At 34.0% G+C, this 19,832-nt stretch overlaps 1 protein-coding gene across 1 annotated transcript in view; it reads left to right on the top strand.

Annotated features, from left to right (window-relative positions):
* CPNE8 (copine 8) overlaps positions 1-19,832 on the top strand; it is a 212,978-nt gene that overhangs the window by 166,181 nt on the left and 26,965 nt on the right. The window contains exons 15-16 of the mRNA XM_066368944.1: positions 4,295-4,476; positions 12,976-13,103. Of these exons, the coding sequence (XP_066225041.1) occupies positions 4,295-4,476; positions 12,976-13,103 (310 nt within the window). The remainder of the gene's footprint in view (positions 1-4,294; positions 4,477-12,975; positions 13,104-19,832) is intronic.

Genomic DNA, 19,832 nt, shown 5'->3' with positions numbered 1-19,832 from the left:
ATTTTAAGAAAGAAAATACAGTGTACTTTTAACTTTATTTTGAAGTAACTGTGTTTCAAATAGGGCAGTCATCTGAAATCAGTTATTACATACCATAAGAACATGAATCTCATTATTTAATTTTTACCAGAAGTTGTCATCAGTTTATGTTTTTCTAGGGTTTTTATTTTCAAAGTATTTATTGTGCTTATTGCTCTCACATATTCCTTTTACCTCACATTTCTTTTACATGGACATGCATTTTACAAAATAGAATTTTTAGGTTAGAAAGCACCTTGGCAATCACTTAGTCCAGTTGTCCTTTTATGCAAATGAAATAAAAGATCCAGAATGTCTTTTTAGTAATAAATACATCTTGGCTTATTAGTTCCTGGGTTAGAAAAAGAGATTAGGACACCAAACTCTAATTTAACTCACCTTAGACTACATGTTAGTTTTATTTTCCAACATTATGACTTCAAGTTAATGATTTTTACTCAAGTGTTTTATTCAGTAAAATATGGTGCATAGAAATGTAATTCAAAGTCCCACTAGTTTAAAATAATAAACTTTGTTCACTGATAAACAGTGAGGAGAGCAAAGATCTATTCAGTAGAAAGACACTAACTATTGTAACTGATTTAAAAAACAGACAGTCTGAACATACCTATAGAACATTGAATTAATAATAATAATAAAAAAAAAACTACCTACAAAGTTTATCTGGACCTAAGGCCAGGTAACTTCTCTGGTGAATTTTACCAAATATTTAAAGAAGAATTAATAACAATGCTTCACAAACTTTTAGAGAGAAATAGAAGAGGGAACGCTTCCCAATTCTATTTGGTCAGTATTACCTTGATATGCAAACCAGACAAAGATATAATAAGAAAAGAAAAACTGAAGAACAGTACTTTTTTAAAAATATAAATATAAAAATTCTCAATAAAATGTTAGTAAATTGAATGCATCAATTTACAGAGAGAATTATAGACACTGACCACATAAGATTTATCACAGGAATGCTAGTTATCTTAATATTAAAAAATCAAGTGATGTAATACACTATATCAATAGAAGAAATATAAAAAACCACGTGGTTATACCAATTGATGCAGAAAAAGCATTTGACAAAGTCCAATATACTCTCATGATAAAAATACTTAACACACTAGGAATAGAAGTTGACCTACTAAAGAGAGGAATATATAAAAACCCACAGCTAAAATTATACTAATAGTGAAAGGCTGAATGCTTTCTCTGTAAGATAAGGAATAGGAGAAGAATGTCTCTATTCTTGCCACTTCTATTCACCATTGTACTGGAGGTTGTGTCCAGAGCAATTAGGCAAGAAAATGATATAAAATATATTCAAATTGGAAAGAAAGAAGTTAAACTATTTTTATTTACAGATGACATAATCTTGTATATAGAAAATCTTGATCCACTAAAAATCGATTAGAACTAACAAATGAATTCAGCAAGTTATAAAGATAAAATATCAATAAATAAAATAATATTTTTCTACACACTTCCAATGAACAATCTGAAAATGAAATTAGGAAAAAACAATTCTATTTACAACATTATCAAAAGGAATCCAATACTTAGGAATAATTTTAACAAAGTGTGTGTAATGTTTATACTATAAAAACTATTCTGGAAAAAATATTGAAAGATTAAAGATCTAAATAAGTGGAAAAATATGCTGTTCTGATTTCAGTATAGAGTGGTAACTTGAGAGGTAGTGATAAGAAGGAAGATATCATCAGTAGTCCAATGAAGAAACTGATCTGGATAAAGTCACTGGAGTTAGGTGACTTGATTGAAAGGGTAGGATCAGGCCCTGTTATGCATGATTGGCCAAGATGTTTAGACATGCTGGGTATTGGTGGTATTTTTATTTTAAGTTATGGTTTTCTTAGTGACATTGAATTAGTTGCCATATTGCAACCAATTCTTGTATTTGATAGTTGTGGTTAAATAGCCACTCAATCAAGGAATGGAATTGCTTATCTGTGGCTTCAGTGGGCTTTTGACTAAGTAGCAAAATTCCTATTTTAGAAGAAAGTGTCAAAGGAAAATTGTACCAGGCCAATTAAACAGGTAAAGAAAACTTTGTTCAGAACTATTGTAAAACAAAAGAGGGGAAGGAATTTAAGTGCTGTGGTGAACGATGGGACATTAGATGAGAGGTTGGTCTATGTGATTTCACCATCTATATAATATATTTACTAATTAATACTTACTGAAATTAGGCTCTTACCTTCCCACAGAGACTATAGGTAATAAGGTTGGTTTCTTTCTTATGATGACATTTCAAAGGGCTGGTTGCCAGGTCTTTGAGAAAGACATGCTTGAGTTGTAGAAGATTTAGACTTCAAAGGGCAGAGAATTTATCATTGCAAGTTTCCTAAATTAATTTCTCTAAGAAATTAATAGATAGGAGAAAACTGTCTAAAGTTTAGTCATGCTGAGGGGAGTATTAACGCCATCTTGGTCAGAAGACACTTTAGAATTTTGTCAGGTAGAACCAGCCATTGAATTCTTGTAACCCTTTAGAAATATAAATGCATTTATACAGTAAATTATTTTTGGACCAAAAAATGTTCTTGGTATAATTATATGTATTATTAACCAAAGGAAGATCTCTCTGTTACTCTGTTTCTCTCTGGATCTGAAGTGCTTATTATTATTTTTTCAATCAGAAAAGAACTATGCCCTGAGGCTTTCCTTCTTCAGGCAATATTTTAAACTAGAACTGAGCTTTATGTGTTATTATGAGTTCCATTTAACTTTCCATTTTTACTTAAGAAATTTAATGGACTTTCAGGCTGCCTACTGTTGGTAATTAGGGCAGCTCGATGTGAATCTCAAAGTGTTTAGGTGACAGCACATATATTACTTTCTCTCAAATTCATCTCTCTTTTTTTTTTTTACAAGGACAGAGAGAGAGAGTCAGAGAGAGGGATAGATAGGGACAGATAGACAGGAACGGAGAGAGATGAGAAGCATCAATCATTTTTCGTTGCGACACCTTAGTTGTTCATTGATTGCTTTCTCATATGTGCCTTGACTGCGGGCCTTCTGCAGACCAAGTAACTCCTTTCTCGAGCCAGCGACCTTGGGTCCAAGCTGGTGAGCTTTGCTCAAACCAGGTGAGCCCATGCTCAATTTGGCGACCTCAGGGTCTTGAACCTGGGTCCTCAGCATCCCAGTCCGACGCTCTATCCACTGTGCCACCACCTGGTCAGGCTCATCTCTTTTAAAATGCAACATCCTACATAGTATAAGGTATTGAAAATTCAGCACCTTGTGGGTGACTCAGACATTAATTAGAGTAATAGTTAAACATTTCTCTGACGCCTTATTGGTTTTCATCACTTCCACACAAATAATTTCATCTTGTCTTTCAAGTAAATACTATGCTAAGATTTATTACAGGCATTTTCTAGGTATTGTCCTGCGAATGGCAAGACTTAACTTTGAGCCTTCTGCCTCCTACATTAATGTCTGTTTAGAAATGCTGAATAACTTTTCAGATATATATACACTGCTCACAAAAATTAGGGGATCAGGGAACATGCAGATACTCTAGTACTTTCAACCTTTTGTATAGTGCATTTTCACCAATGAAATAAAAGCTGGTTTTGTATCTCATTTGCGTAAGTGAACAACTTTCTTTAACTTGTCTTTCGCTTTTATGATGTTCTTGTTTAATAAAAAAATTAAATGCTTTTTTTATTGCTTCATTTCATTTAGAAATATCCCCTAATTTTTGTGAGCAGTATATTTAATTAGCTTGAATTGACGATGATTTCCTTTTTTAAATGATAAATCGGGATACTTCTCAAATATTAAATTTATTTTTGTGATATAACTTTAGGAAAACCTCATAACTATTCAAACTCATAAATTCAGTTGTGTCCTCTGATTATAGGCATAAGAATTCAAGCTAATGGCACGTGATTTAAAAAAAAAAAAAATATTACAAAAAAATAAAATTAAAAGTATTTTTATACTTCTCTGGAACTAAATTTCAAGGATTTCCTGTGATATTAACAATGAGGAATAATTTCTGAAAATAAGTCTGCATATACTTTGGTATATCTTTAGAAAATTTTCTACATGTGTGATTGAATATAATAAATATTTCCATGTTAATATCCTTGGAAAAAGAATATTTGACACACTGGGGGTGTAGGCCAAAAAACATAATTTTAAATTTCATTCTGAAATAAATATTGAGAAAATTGTCCAAAAAATTGCATCTTTAGCATGATCACTCATGTTTGAAATGTTTTTCTGTTGTCAGGCAACCCTGCCCAGCCCACTTCTCTCCACTACATGAATCCTTACCAGCTGAATGCCTATGGTATGGCACTGAAAGCAGTGGGAGAAATCGTCCAAGATTATGACAGTGACAAAATGTTCCCAGCTCTAGGTTTTGGTGCAAAACTGCCTCCGGATGGAAGGATATCACATGAGTTTGCTTTGGTAAGAAGACATCACAAGGGTTTGATATATTCAGTAATATAATCTGTTGGATTTTCAAAAATATTGGTTCACTACTTCAGCTTTAGTCACTCATAGAGCAGGCTTTTGTGACTGTAGACCAGGGGTCGGGAACCTATGGCTTGCAAGCCAGATGTGGCTCTTTTGATGGCTGCATCTGGCTCGCAGACAGATCTTTAATAAAAAAAATAATAACGTTAAATATATAAAACATGCTCATGTATTACAATCCATTCATTTCCTACAGCTCATGTTCATGGTTGTGGGTGGCTGGAGCCAATCACAGCTGTCCTCCGGAGCAACACCAAATTTTTATTGGATAATGCGTAACGTACACGGGTCATTGTATGGCTCTCATGGAATTACATTTTAAAATATGTGGCGTTCATGGTTCTCTCAGCCAAAAAGGTTCCCGACCCCTGCTGTAGACTCAGTTTAATTTTGCTAAATGATTGATTTAAGAGTGTAATATTAATGGAAACAAAGAAGTTAAGTAGATTAGCAATAAATCTACCTAAAGTGTATCAGATTTATAAATAGAAGATCTATTATGGGTTTCTATTGCTGCTTAACAAAACTCCCTAGAAGTTTGAGGCGTAAACCAACACTCTTCCATTATGTTTATGATTTGTGGGTCAGGAATTCAAGGAGAACGCAATAGAGGATGCTTTGTTTTGTTTGGTTGGTTATGTGTTTAGTTTTTGTAATGTCTGGGGCCTCCACTGGGATGGCTTGAGTGGCTAGAGATGGCTGGAATTGTTTGAATGGAGCCATATTCTTGATTCTCGCAGTCAATTGAATTCCTCTGTTCTTCCCTATGTCATTTCTCCTGGGGATAGCATGCTCCCTCAGATGGTGTCTTTCCTCATGTCTGATGCCTGAGCTGGGATGACTGAGTTGGCTGGGGTGCCTGGACATCTCCCCGTCTTTCTGCATATAGTCTCTCTATGCATTTATTTTGGGCTTCATCACAGTATGGTAGTCTCATGGTAGTCAAATTTCTTACATGACAACTGGCTTCCCCAGAGTGAATATTCTACACAGCCAGGGGAGATGCTTCAGGGTTCTTTATACCACAGCCTTGGAAGTCTCAGAGTATTCCTTCTGCCACATTCTCTTGATGAAGCAGGTCACTGAGGCCAGCCCATTCTCAAGGTAGCAATCTTTCACCTCTCAGTGGAAGGCAGGTCAGGTCAGAGAAAGTGTGGCCATTTTTAATCTACCTAAAATGCATCTGATTTATAAATCTTCTAAATAGGCCTCCTCTAAAATGGCATTTCAAATGGAAAGGACTCGTCATGCCTGGAATTAATTTTTTCAAACATAAAACAGCACTTAGAGCTATAATTAATTAAGAGTTAAATATACTGGAGTAGATATGATTGGAATAAAAATATTTCTCTAGTTAATGTTTAATTTACATAGATCTACCTGCACATTGTGTGACTGCAGATAAGAAGTGTGCCACAGTCTGCCTTCAAAATAAATTCCAGCCTGACCTGTGGTGGCACAATGGGTAAAGCGTTGAGCTGGAATGCTGAGGTCGCTGGTTCAAAACCCCAGCCTTGCCTAGTTAAGGCATATATGGGAGTTGATGCTTTCTGTTCCTCCCCCTTTCTGTCTGTCGCTTTCTTTCTGTCTCCTCTCTCTAAAATGAATAAATAAAATCTAAAATAAATAAATTTCACACAGGTAGTGCTGCTTGGCCGTCAGCCTCCTTCTCACATGCACTTTCTGATAAATATTCAGGGTAATCAGTAAAGGATGGTGAGCTGTTGTTGTGATTTTCCTAATAGAAGTACCTGCCTATCCTACTTCATATGTTATAGCTACTAGTTAAACTTCCCTGTCACCTATATTTTTGTTGGTCTTTGTTGTTTTTATTCTTGTTACAAAATCAATGCATGGCCTTGGCCAGTTGGCTCAGCAGTAGAGTGTTGACCTATGTGTGGAAGTCCCAGGTTCAGTTCCAGTCAGGGCACACAGGAGAAGTGCCTATCTGCTTTTTTACCCCTCCCTCTCTCTCGTCTCTCTGTCTCTCTCTTCTTCTCCCCTCCTGCAGCCATGGCTCTATTGGAGCGAGTTGGCCCTGGGCGCTGAGGATGGCTCTATGGCCTCTGCCTCAGGCCCTAAATAATGGCTCCCACTGCAACGGAACAAGGGCCCCAGATAAGCAGAGCATCACCCCCTAGTGGACTTGCCCAGGTGGTTCCTAATGAGGCCTCCCCTCCTCTCACTAAAAAAAAAAAAGAAAGAAAGAAAAAGCAATGCATGGTCATTATAGGAAATTTTAAGTTCCTATAATGCAACATAGGCAAAAATAAACAATAATACTACCTTTCACTGAGTATCAATCTTAGTACTTAATACCTGTTTTCTTATTTAATCTTTATAAGATTTCTGTATGTCATAGCTGTTATATTACACCACCTTAGCCATTGCCACTTGTATTGGATATGGTAAGAAGAGTGTACCTAAGAGTTACATAACTCAGCTCACTGGCTCAGAGTTTTAACCAGGGATCTAACAGACGGGACTTGAACCCTGATCAGTCTGTTTTAGTATCCATCTTCTTAACCACTACTAACCCACATTTTATAAAACACCTCTAATACTACTGCTCAAATATATGCTTTATTAACACATACATATATATATATATATATATACATATGTGTGTATATATGCATATGTGTGTGTATATTTCCAGGTGTTTTTAAGTGGTTCCATATTTTTAAATATACATTTTAAGAACAGTAAACAATATTTTAGTATTTTTATTGCTGTACATATTCTTGCTATTTTTATCCCATCCCTTACACAATTTCAGAAAAGGTTATAGTAGGTTTAATCCTTTCTTCCATGAAAGGGCCCACATGCCACACTCCCTATGTGGTATAAAAATGATTATCTTTTGGGATTTTGTTTCTGGGAGAAGTAAAACTTTCCAGAAATTTGTAAGATCGTGAAGATTACCTGTGTGATTCCATGTCTCAAATGCCTCAAGAAAAAGGTCATGAGCTATTTTAAGCTTAAGAAAAGGACTAATTACGTTAAACTAAATGAGGTTCATTAATTTTCTTTCCATGAGTTTCCTCCCATGGTTGTGTATGATTTTTTCCTTTCTCCTTCCCACTAATCCTCTCCTTTTCTGCTTTTGCTACCTCTACATTGATTCCTTGTAACCAAACTTATGCAAATTCCTACTGCTAAAGAAGGCTTTTGTTCTTACTTGCATCTTAAACTGTTCTTTGAACCCAACTCAAATACAGGAAGCACTCATACTCCTTTAAATTTATGGAAAATAGTCTCCCAAATGGATGATGAAAACAAGAACGATGCTTCAACTTTAACATTACTTGTTATATCACTTTAATTTTCTTCCAAGTACTTCTGTGTTCTTAGAGAAGTAAGCCAGACCAGGGTTAAATGAGCCCCAATGAAGCATGTAGCATTTGACTTCATTTCTGCTACAGTATTCTGTATTGACCGCATGGTGAGTAACTGCAATCTATGTTCTCTAAGTACCCCAGGCAGCAGGTAGAAAACCTTCAGGCACGTGTCAGGCTGGCACTTCAGATACCAACTAAGGTTCAAAAAGTCTCAGGTGTCCATGGTAAGAATTGTCATGTGTATTCACCACCATTCATCTTTTTATCCACACCAAGTTCAAATAATCTTTCAGGTGGCAAGGGAGACCTTTTCAAATATTAAATACTCCCTTTTTGGTGATTTGGGGTTTTCAAATGCTGAAATAGAGCTTTGCTGAGTTAAAAAGATCTCAGGTAATCCCAGCATTTTCATGTGAAATGTGTAGAAGAATGGATGTAGTCGGATAAGAAAAGGGAATGGGGGAAGAAAGGGAAAATGTCCTACTATCACCAGGTTAAGCATTTTCTGGTTGGGAAAATGGTGAATCATTGCTCTCTTCTCTCCAGGATTCCTGCTGATTCCTTATGGAGTTGTAATTAACACTAAATTAGGTTTGAATTGGGCACCTGAAACCTGTATAATTATGTCAACCAGTGTCACACGTATAAAATTCAATTAGAAAAATAGAATAGTTCAGGGTTTTATGGAAAGTATTTCTAATAGGCATGTGGCCAGTGACTCTTAAAAGAAGGGCTTTTGCATTGATCAACAGAGAAATGCTACACCTGTCCAAACCTGTTCTCCCACTAAACATCTAAAAGAACTTGCATGCTTTTCACTTATTTGGCATTTATAGAAATCTATGTAATTTAATACTTATGTGTATGCTTTCTCTTTCAACTAGATTTAATAGTTTAACAACCCTTTTGCCCTGTATGCATAAAATAGCAGCTCCATAGATGTCTGTTTATTGAATGAAAGGGAGAATTCTTTTTGCTTTTCTCCACAGTAAGCAATCTCTGGTCAGTGACAGTTAGCATTTCAAAGAGTAAAGCAACAGCTCCTGAGAGCACTTTTCAGTGTCTTAGCCCTGCCATTGTGGCTGGAGGTAACAATAGAGACTGGAGGCTTCCCTCTTCAGTTGGAACCCCTTAGGGACCGAGATAAAGAGAAGGAAAGTAGGTGAAAGCTAGACAGCCCCCCACCACCACTTAAGTCGGCACAGTGGGATTATTTCTCATTTTGAATTCTCTGTATATTTCTATGTGTTCCCCAAATTGACATTCATTTTATAAATGCAAAAGGTTGTTAGTTAAAAAGGAAATATAAAATCGAGTATCCATTGCCATCTTCATTAATGTAAGACAAAATTAAATAATTGAATGCTCTTATTTTCAAAAACATCCTGTGCTTTTTGGGCTGGAGCTTGTTAAATTGTTTTAACAAGCAAAAACTAATTCTCAACATAATTATTTTAAGAAATAAGTTTTTAAAATAGACTTAAAAAAATTTTTATAAAACATTACAATGTCATTAAGAGGAAAATCTCCTTTCTGATAGTCATAAATTATTTTAACTAATCCTGATATAGTGCAAAGCATATATTTAAAAGAGTAGATAATTTTATGTAATAAAGTATTCTTGTCATTCAAGGCACATGAGGAGATTTTAGATCAATTTATTTTGGAATTAAAACTAATGCAGAAATCAGTGCTTCAGATATTTCGTAATGATGAAGAGAACATCCAACGACTATCTGTCCACTAAGAAAAATGAAATGGTGCAGAAAATGGTGGCCTTATAATTGCAATTCCAAGGGAAAAGAAGAAATGTATTGTTTTATAGAAATATAAAACCTCACTCAAATGTTAAAAAGACAATCAAAAAGAAGCTCAGAATTACTCTGGTTTCTAAAGCTCATAATTATCTTGGTTTGCAATTGTTCCCTCAAGGAAGATATATATAATATATATTTAATGCCCCAAAATAAATAATGAGTCTTAATTTTAATTAGCTTCCTACCTTGATCAAGGGAAAAGATCACTGTGAAATTTTATTTAAAGGATGGTTAAGTAAATCAGCTCTGATTAACATCAAAACCATTAATAGCTTTGTGCTAAATATTAAGCTTTTACATTTTAATTTCAATTAATTGCTGTAACCAATTTTATAATAGAAAGAGGTCTTTTATTATTTTTCTGTTTTTAAATATTTCTGTGAGGTTTAATTAATAAGAAATTTGGAGAAAAAAGCAAGATTGTTAAAAAGAAAATGTGAGTATAAATTATTCTCTCACACAAGGCAGAATTGAAGTGGTTGATAACATCTGGCTTAGTTTCCTAAGATCCGAGTCTTTCAAAATGCTTAGGGTTTCAAAACATGGTTGTATAAAGGTGGTGAAGGACTGCATTATGGAGTTACACTGTGTGGGTTCAAATACTGGCTTTCCCTTGTGTTGTGTGACTTTGGGCGAGTGTTTCAGCTCTCAGTGCCTTAGTTCCTTCATCTGTAAAGTGGAAATAATGACACTATTTTATCTATTTTTTAGGTTTGTAATAATAAAAGCTTTATAATATATGTAAATATTTTCATTTAAATCTTGCTATCTAGAAGTCAACACATTTTAGTTATAAATTGGCAGTTACTTGTGATTGTATAGATAAAATTATTATACATGCTAAAATTATTGTATAGATAAAATGATTGTACATGCTAAAATTATTGCTATGTTTATATCTAGTTACTGTCCTTAGTGTTTTAAAATATAGCTACGAATTTTATTTATATCTCCTTCTGCCTTCCAGAAATGGTGCCTAATTCTTCTTCCTATGAGTATGAACTGTATACTTAGTGACTCATTTCTAGCAAATAGATTAAATTAGAAGTAATTGTATGTGACTTATGACACTAGCTTTTAAAGGTATTGGGACTTCCTCCTTGCTCTTTTTCTTAGACTGTTCATTCTGGGGAAGTTAGCAGCCATGCTCTGAGAAAACTCAAGTAGCCCTATGTAGAGTCCTTGTTGGCCTTCTTCCAGCAGCCGTATAAGTGGATCTTCTTAAAAGGAGATGTCCAATTCTGGTTAAGCTTTCACATGCCCAGCTCTGCATCTTGACTGTGAACTCATGAGAGATTCTTAGCAAGAACCACATGGTTAAGCTGCTCCTGGATTCCTGGAATAATTTGCTACATAAAACTAGATAACTAATATTCTGCCTTGTTTGTGTTATCTGTGGAATCTGGACTAGGAGAATTAAACCTAATAATAATAGAACATTCAAGATATAAAAAAGCTAGACCAAGGCTCCAGGTTTAAAGTTGTCCTTCTGGGTGTTGTTTTTCAGAATAATTTCTTCGCTGCAAGCTTCATTTCCCTTGAACAATATGTATATGTTTCTTTGCTTCATTTCCTTTTACCTTGTCTTGATTTGGACAGCAAATTCCATTCCTTCCTTCTGACCTCTTCTCTATTTGGGGTTGCCAAGTGTAGCCTGAAGATGTGCATGTGGCATATATTTTACTTTTTCATTCTATAAGGTAAAACTGAATAGATAGCATTTATTCTTTTTCTGATTTTAATACATCACTGCAGAAACTTGGAAAATACAGACTAGGTTTTTTTTGTTTTTGTTTTTGTTTTTGTTTTGGGGGGTGGTTTGTATTTTTACGAAGTTAGAAGCGAGGAGGTAGTCAGACCGACTGCCGCATGTGTCTGACTGGGATCCACCCTGCATGCCTACCAGGGGGCGATGCTCTACCCATCTGAGGCGTTGCTCTGCTGCGGCTGGAGCCATTCTAGTGCCTGAGGCAGAAGCCATGGAACCATCCTCAGCGCCTGGGCCAACTTTGCTCCAATGGAGCCGTGGCTGCGGGAGGGGAAGAGAGAGATAGAGAGGAAGGAAAGGGGGAAGGGTGAAAAAGCAGATGGTTGCTTCTCCTGTGTGCCCTGACCGGGATCGAGCGCAGGACTGCCACATGCCGGGCCAACACTCTACCGCCAAGCCAACCAGCCAGGGCCCAGATAGTTTAAAGAGTGAAATAAAAGTACTTATATAGGCCCTAGATGGTTGGTTCAGCAGTAGAGCATTGGCCCTGCGTGTGAAAATCCCAGGTTTGAATCTAGGTTAGGGCACACAGGAGAAGTGACCATTTGCTTCTCTACCCCTCTTCCTTCTCTGTCTCTCTCTCTCTCTCTCCTCCTCCTCCTCCTCCTCCTCCCCCTCCTGCAGCCTGGCTCAAATGATTCAAGCAAAGTTGGCCCTGGGTGCTGAGAATGGCTCCATGGCCTTGCCTCAGGCACTAAAAGTAGCTCAATTGGTAAGCAATGGAGCAGTAGCAGCCCCAGATAGGCAGAACATTGCTCTGGTAGGGGCTTGCCAGGTGCATCCCAGTCACAGCACATTTGGGAATCTGTCTCTCTGCCTCCCTGCCTCTCACTTAAAAAAAAAAAAAGTACTTATATAAATAAAAGTAATTAAATAAATAATAAAGTAATATTGCCTGACCTGTGGTGGCGCAGTGGATAGTGTCAACCTGGAAACGCTGAGGTTGCCGGCTCAAAACCCTGGGCTTGCCTGGTCAAGGCACATATGGGAGTTGATGCTTTCTGCTCCTCCCCCCTTCTCTCTCTTTCTCTCTCTCTCTCTCCCCTCTCTATAATGAGTAAATAAAATCTTTATAAAAAAATAAATAAAGTAATATTAAATAAAAATAATTATATAACCATTCAGAGTTAATTCTCCAATATATTATTTACTACTTTTTAGGATTTTTAAATGTTCATCTCTACATGTATATGGACCTGTATAAAATTAAGACATTATTATTATAGAATGTGATAGTCAACTTCTCAAGATTATTTAGATTCTTCTTCTGCCATTGTTTTGAAAATAGATCTTTTTTAATTATTGTGCACATTATATCACAATCTACATAATATATTGTTAGCTATGGTTGAATGCTTAATTTTTGCTGTTATAAATATATAAATGAGTATTCTTGTAAAACTCTTTATGAGTGTCAATGTTTATTATTCTCTTTTTTCAATTGATCTTTAATTTTTTACTGTTTTTTTGGGGTTTGTTTTTTTTTGCCTATAACGCTCTACAGAATGGAAACCCTCAAAACCCCTACTGCGACGGCATTGAGGGTGTCATGGAGGCTTATTACAGGAGTCTGAAATCTGTACAGCTGTATGGGCCAACCAACTTTGCTCCTGTAATTAATCACGTAGCAAGGTAAGTGGAAGCACACAAGATATTTATTCCAGTGTACTGGACCACTGTGAAATCATAACATTATTGTTAGCATGACCTCACAAATGAAAGATTTTTTTCTTCTAATTTACCTCCAAGAAAGTGAGGTAAATTTTGACATACAGTAAAAAGTCTCCAATGAGCCATCATGATACTTTGCTGAAACCTTTGCATCAGAATCTTAAGTGAGGAAACCTACACTGGCTTACATTAGGACCTGCATTTGTTCAACCAAAGAAAACTGCTTTTCTTTGAAAAGGCATCAATGAGTGTAATAACAAGGTTGGTCATGATCTCAACTGTGTAAATTATTCATACCTAGTATCACATTCCATAGTAGCATAAAAGTAATAATAAACTAAAATTCATGAAGTTAACTATTCCTTTCCATGATATATAAGGCACAGTATTTTTACCTCTCTGAAATTATTGTTCTAAATTCCAGAGCTTTGCTTGTATATAATACATAGTATTAAGGTCAGAGTATTATTGCTTATGATTCTATATACATGTTCTAGAAAAAAAATTTTAATGTAAAAATTTATATGCATTTGTTTATTATTTTTTATCAGTGCATAAATAAATCAGGTATCATTTTTGAAACACTTATAAGTTTGGCTTGACCTAGTTGCAAATCTTATGAAACCTTTCCTAATTTTTAGGTAATAAAAAAAGTATAGCTCTTGTATTCTTTTTTAATATGTAGCTAGCACTTGAAAAATTACTATATTCAGATCAGTTTATCAATGCAGAAAGGCAATATAAAAACTCTGTTTGAAGGTTCTGGTACTTACCGTATCCCTATCAGACATCATGAGCAACTTAAATGTGTTCTACTTTTCATTATCTGGGACACAGATAAGAGGTTAAAATAACCCTGCACCCAGGACTGACCCCAGTGGAACTCTACTGTGGAACTGCGCCTCAGTTTGACAATGATACAGATAACCATTATTTGAGTGTAACCCTTTAACAGGTTCTTTAAGTATTTTTATCCACAATCTATACTAAGTTATAAATTTTATATTTCACCTCTAGACACATACAACATAAAAAAATTAAGAAATAATACTTATTCTTATCTCATGTTTTCTTTTTATTTTCATGGTGTCTTGCACTTTTCTATTACTTTTTTAAAATCCAGGTCTTGACCCACAAAATTGATTTTGAAATCCACTAATGGGTCATTATCTATAATTTGAAAAACACATCCTAGCTTATTATATTAGCTTGTAGACGTAGTATTATCCATAATCTATTTTCCTAGTGTATTTATGGCTGTCAAATAACGCAGAATCAAAATAATATTAATGCAAGTTATATTATAGCTGACATTCTGTGTCACACCACTACCATACTGACCATTGTTTTATCTACAAAGATAAGAGAAAAAATGAAAGGATTTATTTTCTGTGACTCATGCTAGTTGTGATAGATGTTCTCATCAATGCTTACAAATTAATTTTGTATTTTTGTCCTGGTATATCTCTGTTATAAAAGTTAAACTTTTAGATATAAAATGTCTAGTGGCATTTCTATATACCATTTAAAACTACAAGCTTCATGCTATTCTATTACCATTTTTTATGGTTAGTCCAGCATTTTTTTAAATTCTTAGATAATAGAGGTAGTTGCCAGCTAACTCTTTCAGACTCTGTGAATATAATCAACAATCTAATAATTTTTTATTGTTATTTTTTTATTATTGTTATTTTTTAATGAGAGAAAATAAGAAACAGTAAGATACAGCTTTTTTCGGAATCATTTTCTTCCAACATAACTAGAAATTCCATGGATCTATTTCTTGTTATGAGTCTATATAAGAAATGTCTTTCTCTCTCTTGCTGTCTTTTTTTTAATCTTTGATAGTTTTGTTTAATTTTTTTTAAAGATTTTATTAAGACAGATAATTTCTGTCTGGCCTAAAATTAACATCTAAAAATTTTAATTAACTAAAAAGCAAGTTACTATCTATTTCTAAATCAAGAAAAGTACCATAGTGACAGTATGTATAACCTCTATGTAAAATTCCTAATGCATTTTGTTACTGATAATGCATTTCAACAGTACTTCACCCGTGCCAGTCATATGGAAGTATGTACTCAACAACTGTCTAATCCATTCTGTGTATGAGAAGATATTTGTCATTAAAAGTTAATTTTTGTAAATTCAAAAGCAAACACATACTCTTTTATATTTGCTTGATTTTTTCTTCTTTAAAAAAATGTTTTCTTTACTGGTAAAGCTTAGTTATTTATGATAGTTTTCTATAAGCATTTTGATAAATGCTTACTTACTCTTTTTTTAAAATGATTTTAAGTACACACTTATTTTTAGAAGTAAAATCTGTCATAAAACTATTAAATTTTGAGGTAATATTAATGAGAAATTATCGTGAAACAGTCAAGAAACAAGACATAAAGTTTACAAAACTTGAAGTTTCCTATGCTATTCTGAGTCTTTCTTACCCCCTACATCTAATTTACTCCTTTTCCACTCATTTTATAGTTGTCCAAGGAGTAGTATTTCAAATAATGTAAAAACAAAACAAAACTAAAACTATTTAGCATCCACTGATTCCTGTCATAAATTTAAGTTCAAATACTTTAGTTCGGCATTAAAGAACTCTCAGTATCTAACTGCCACACACCCACCCATCCTCATTTCCCTCCACGTTATCCCGAGGTACTGCACTTCAGGTCATAGAGAATCGCTTCTTCTGCTCTAGCATACCATTCCATGTGTACCTTTATCACTGCACTCACTAATTTGATCCTACTTCAATGTTACATATAGATCTTTCCTAAATTGTAGAGAGGAATTATAATTTAACCTCTCAGTACTGCCTATACCAAGACATCCAGACATGTTTATTTAATTGACTGTTTTGTATACCATATATATATATATATATATATATATTATGAGTACATTTTAATAAGGTTATAACAGGCAACTAAAGAAATTAAAGAAATAGGAAAACCTTAAAAAAACAAAACTAAGGAAACTATTAATGATAATGCTTAGTCCATCTTAATGAGCTGTGGGAAGTGTGATTGTGATTAGTGCCTACTATATCAGTCAGGGTTCTCAGGAGAAATAGAGACAGTAGGATATACAGGTAATGGGATTTATTATAAAGAATGGCCTATGCAGTGGTGTGAGCTGGAAAGTCAGAAATCTGTGAGGAAAGCTGGCAGGCTGGAAACTCAGGCAAGATTATATATTGCTGCAGTCCTAAGTCAGAATTCTCTTTGCTCTGAAACTAGTTTTGCCAAGGCTTTCAACTGATTTGGTGAGGCTCACCACATTAGCAAGGGTAATTTTATTTATGTAGAGTCATTTAATTATATATGTTAACTACATTCACAAAATACCTCAGAGCAATACATTGATTAGGGTTTGACTAAATAATTGGATATTATAGTCTAGTCAAGTTAATACATAAGACTAACCATCACATCTACTCAAAAAATGTATTACGATAATGTTGTAAACTGAAAACAAATTTAAAATCAGAGAAATACTTAGGTCCTTTCATTTGTGAACTTAATAATAGACCTAATGTCTCTAAGACTATGTTTAAACCTCATTAGTTAATAACAGTAGTGAGAGAATGGTAAAGAAATGATATGTTTATAGGTGTGTGGGTTGAGGAAAATAGAGGTCCACTTATCCCCTTATTAATCTCAGTTGCATCTTGGATATAGCAATTACCATTTTTACATTCCTGTTTGAGTACTTTTGTTCAAAGGCTTATTTTCATCTAGAATTCTGCCTCAATAATTTCAAATTATTTGGAATACATCTTATTGGTATATTTTATCAGTTTATTACTTCAAAAATAAACTAATATATAAGTTCTACCGGAAAGTTCTGTCCGTTTTTGGAATAAAACAAAATACAAATTTTTCTTACCGTTAGTAAAGTTTATTAAATAATATAATTGCCATTATTATTAATGATTTCTTGCCAGTGTGAGGGCAATTTGTATATCCCATTTTTGAAAAATGTTTTATCTTTTGATGCGAAAAATTGAACCAGTGCTTGTTTGATATCTTCTTCATTTTTGAATTTTTTGCCCTTCAAAAACTTTTGTAAGGACAAAAACAAGTGATAGTCGGAGGGTGCTAAGTCCGGGGAACATGGTGGATGCGACAGACAAGCTTCTGTAGCATTTCTTCCTTGTTGAAAGTCGTAAAAATTACAGTGGCGTAAATGAACTTTATCAGTAGCCATGGGTACACTATCGCTTCACACATAAGACTAACGTGAATCAACTTTGTTCTAGTTAATTTGCTACGTCAGTATGTATACATTAAGTGATAAAAATAGAGAGGCACACATGCGCCCAATAAACATGTGCTTACGTGTCGAAACTTGTGATAGAAACGGACAGAACTTTCCAGTAGAACTTATATAATGAAAATATCAATTCTCTTTTCAGAATATCATGAAAATATCACTGTGTTTTTTCACTGGACTTAAATAATATTTGTTATTTCCTAACTCATTTTTTTCCTGTGTGGAACCAGTTACTTATTTCCAGACTATCACATTTCAGTTTTTAAGAGGGATCTATGAATTTTTAAACTATTAGTTAGATTTATTTCTTAGATTTTGAAATTGAGAAAGATCAAGGATCCTGATAATCAACTAAAATTCATTTTCATTTTTCAGGAGATTCATTTTGGAATTTTTATAACTAATTTTAAATTTAATCTAAAAATGTGTTGTTTTCTCTCTTTTATCTGTAGATCAGCAATAATAAAATCAAAACAGCTATCATTACTGAGCCCAAAATCTTTCTCAGGCGATCTGCTCAATGCTATAGTGGTTTCTTTCTTTTAATCTAAACTCCTCTAAAAGGTGACAATAATGTTGTTATAACTATTTTTCTGATAACAAAGCAGAGAGTGGCCAGTTGTGGTGGAGCTAAAATTCCAAACAGAATAATCCGATTCGAAAACACTGTGTTGTGATGCTTTGCACACCTAAGCCTTTTTATCTCTACAGAGGTAGAGACACACAAAAGAAAGTATGACAGAACCACCTGTCATGTGTATACAGTTGGTCACTTCATTACACTAATGAAAATAGTTTGGGTAACAACTTAATAATGTAAAAATCACAGTGTACTTTGTATCAAACTATTTAAATGTATTCCTTTAGTCATTGTACATATCAAAATTAAACTACTTAAATAAAACATTAATGAGTCAGTTTTTTACCTTTTGTTGCTCTCTCTATTCCTGTGAACTAGTTTGAGCTGAAAGAATCTGAGCCAACCATTCATGAGTTTATAAAAACACTCCCAGAAACCTGCTTCACAAAGACTTCAAAGAAATATTTGAATTCCAAAATCCTGACCAAGTTAATCTCTCCCTCAGATTTGCCATAATAATATTAAAATATAACTAATACATTTCCTAAATTTGAAAAAAGACAGCAGGCTTTCAATAATAAAACTTTTCATTGTGCAATACAAAAGGATTAATCATGAAATTCCTTTAAGAAGCCAGCTCCTTTAATAGTTTAAAATATAATTTGAATCTGTAATATATCAGTGTTACCTTTTTGAATATTGGGATGAGATCAGCTTCTGCTTTCTGCTTTATATATTTATGTAGCATTTAAATTTTTTATAAACAATATACTTTTAGTACAAAATATGATTTTTGAAATTTAGATTAACTTTCAAAGTTCAACAATATGAGAATATTGTTGTATTAGCAAATTGTGTATAGTAAATGCCACAAAACAATGAATAGTTTAAATAATTTATGCTGCTAATGGTAATAAAGATGAAAATGGATTGAATAGTTCTTATATAGAATATAATTTATTTTCCAAACAAGGTATCTAAGCAGAAGTGAGAGCCACACAGTAACCTCATGTATCTTTCTACAACATTAATTTTTCTCAAAGTGAAGAAATATTAATACAGGACATGTTTATTATAAAGTAAAATGCAAAACTACTATGAATTTTAAGGTAAAACAACAGACATCAGGTAAATTCCTGATATATCTGCTTCAGGATCTAGCCCTAGTTCTCTTGGTAGTATACACATATCTCCTGTTTTTTTGGTATACTTTCTAATGATTCCAAAGGAAACCAAAATATAACTGGATTATATGGATAAGTGGATAGAATCGGTGAATGGTTTAAAAAGAAACCATGTCTATAAGAAACTAAACTTAGATTTAAGAATCTACACAAGCTGAAAATGAAGGGATGAAAAAATATTCTATGCCAGTGGTAACCAAAAGAGAGCAGGGGTGTCTGTCTCTATGTCAGACAAAATACCTTAAGTCAAACACTGTTCAGGAACACAAAGAAGTCATTACAGAATAAAAGAGTCAATTCATGTGATAAACAAACGGATAATTTAATTCATCTTTAAAGAAGGAGTGCCTGCCATTGCAACAGTATGGATGAACCTGGAAGATGTTATGCTAGGTAAAATAGCCAGACACAAAAAGAAGAAAACTGCATGATCTCAATTATTTGTGGAATTTAAAAAAGTTAAATACATAGAAGCAGAGAGTAGAATGGTGGTTACCAAGGGTGGGAATGTAGGGAAAATGGGAGATACTAGTCAAAGAGTACAAAGTGGCTTTATGTAGGATAAATACATCTAGATAGTTAATGTAGTGGATGATTACTATAGTTAATACTGTATTGAAACTGTAAAACTCAGAAGAAAAC

The sequence above is a fragment of the Saccopteryx leptura genome, chromosome 2, assembly GCF_036850995.1.
Source record: "Saccopteryx leptura isolate mSacLep1 chromosome 2, mSacLep1_pri_phased_curated, whole genome shotgun sequence".
NCBI lineage: Eukaryota > Metazoa > Chordata > Mammalia > Chiroptera > Emballonuridae > Saccopteryx > Saccopteryx leptura.
This window is presented reverse-complemented; position numbering and strand designations above follow the sequence as displayed.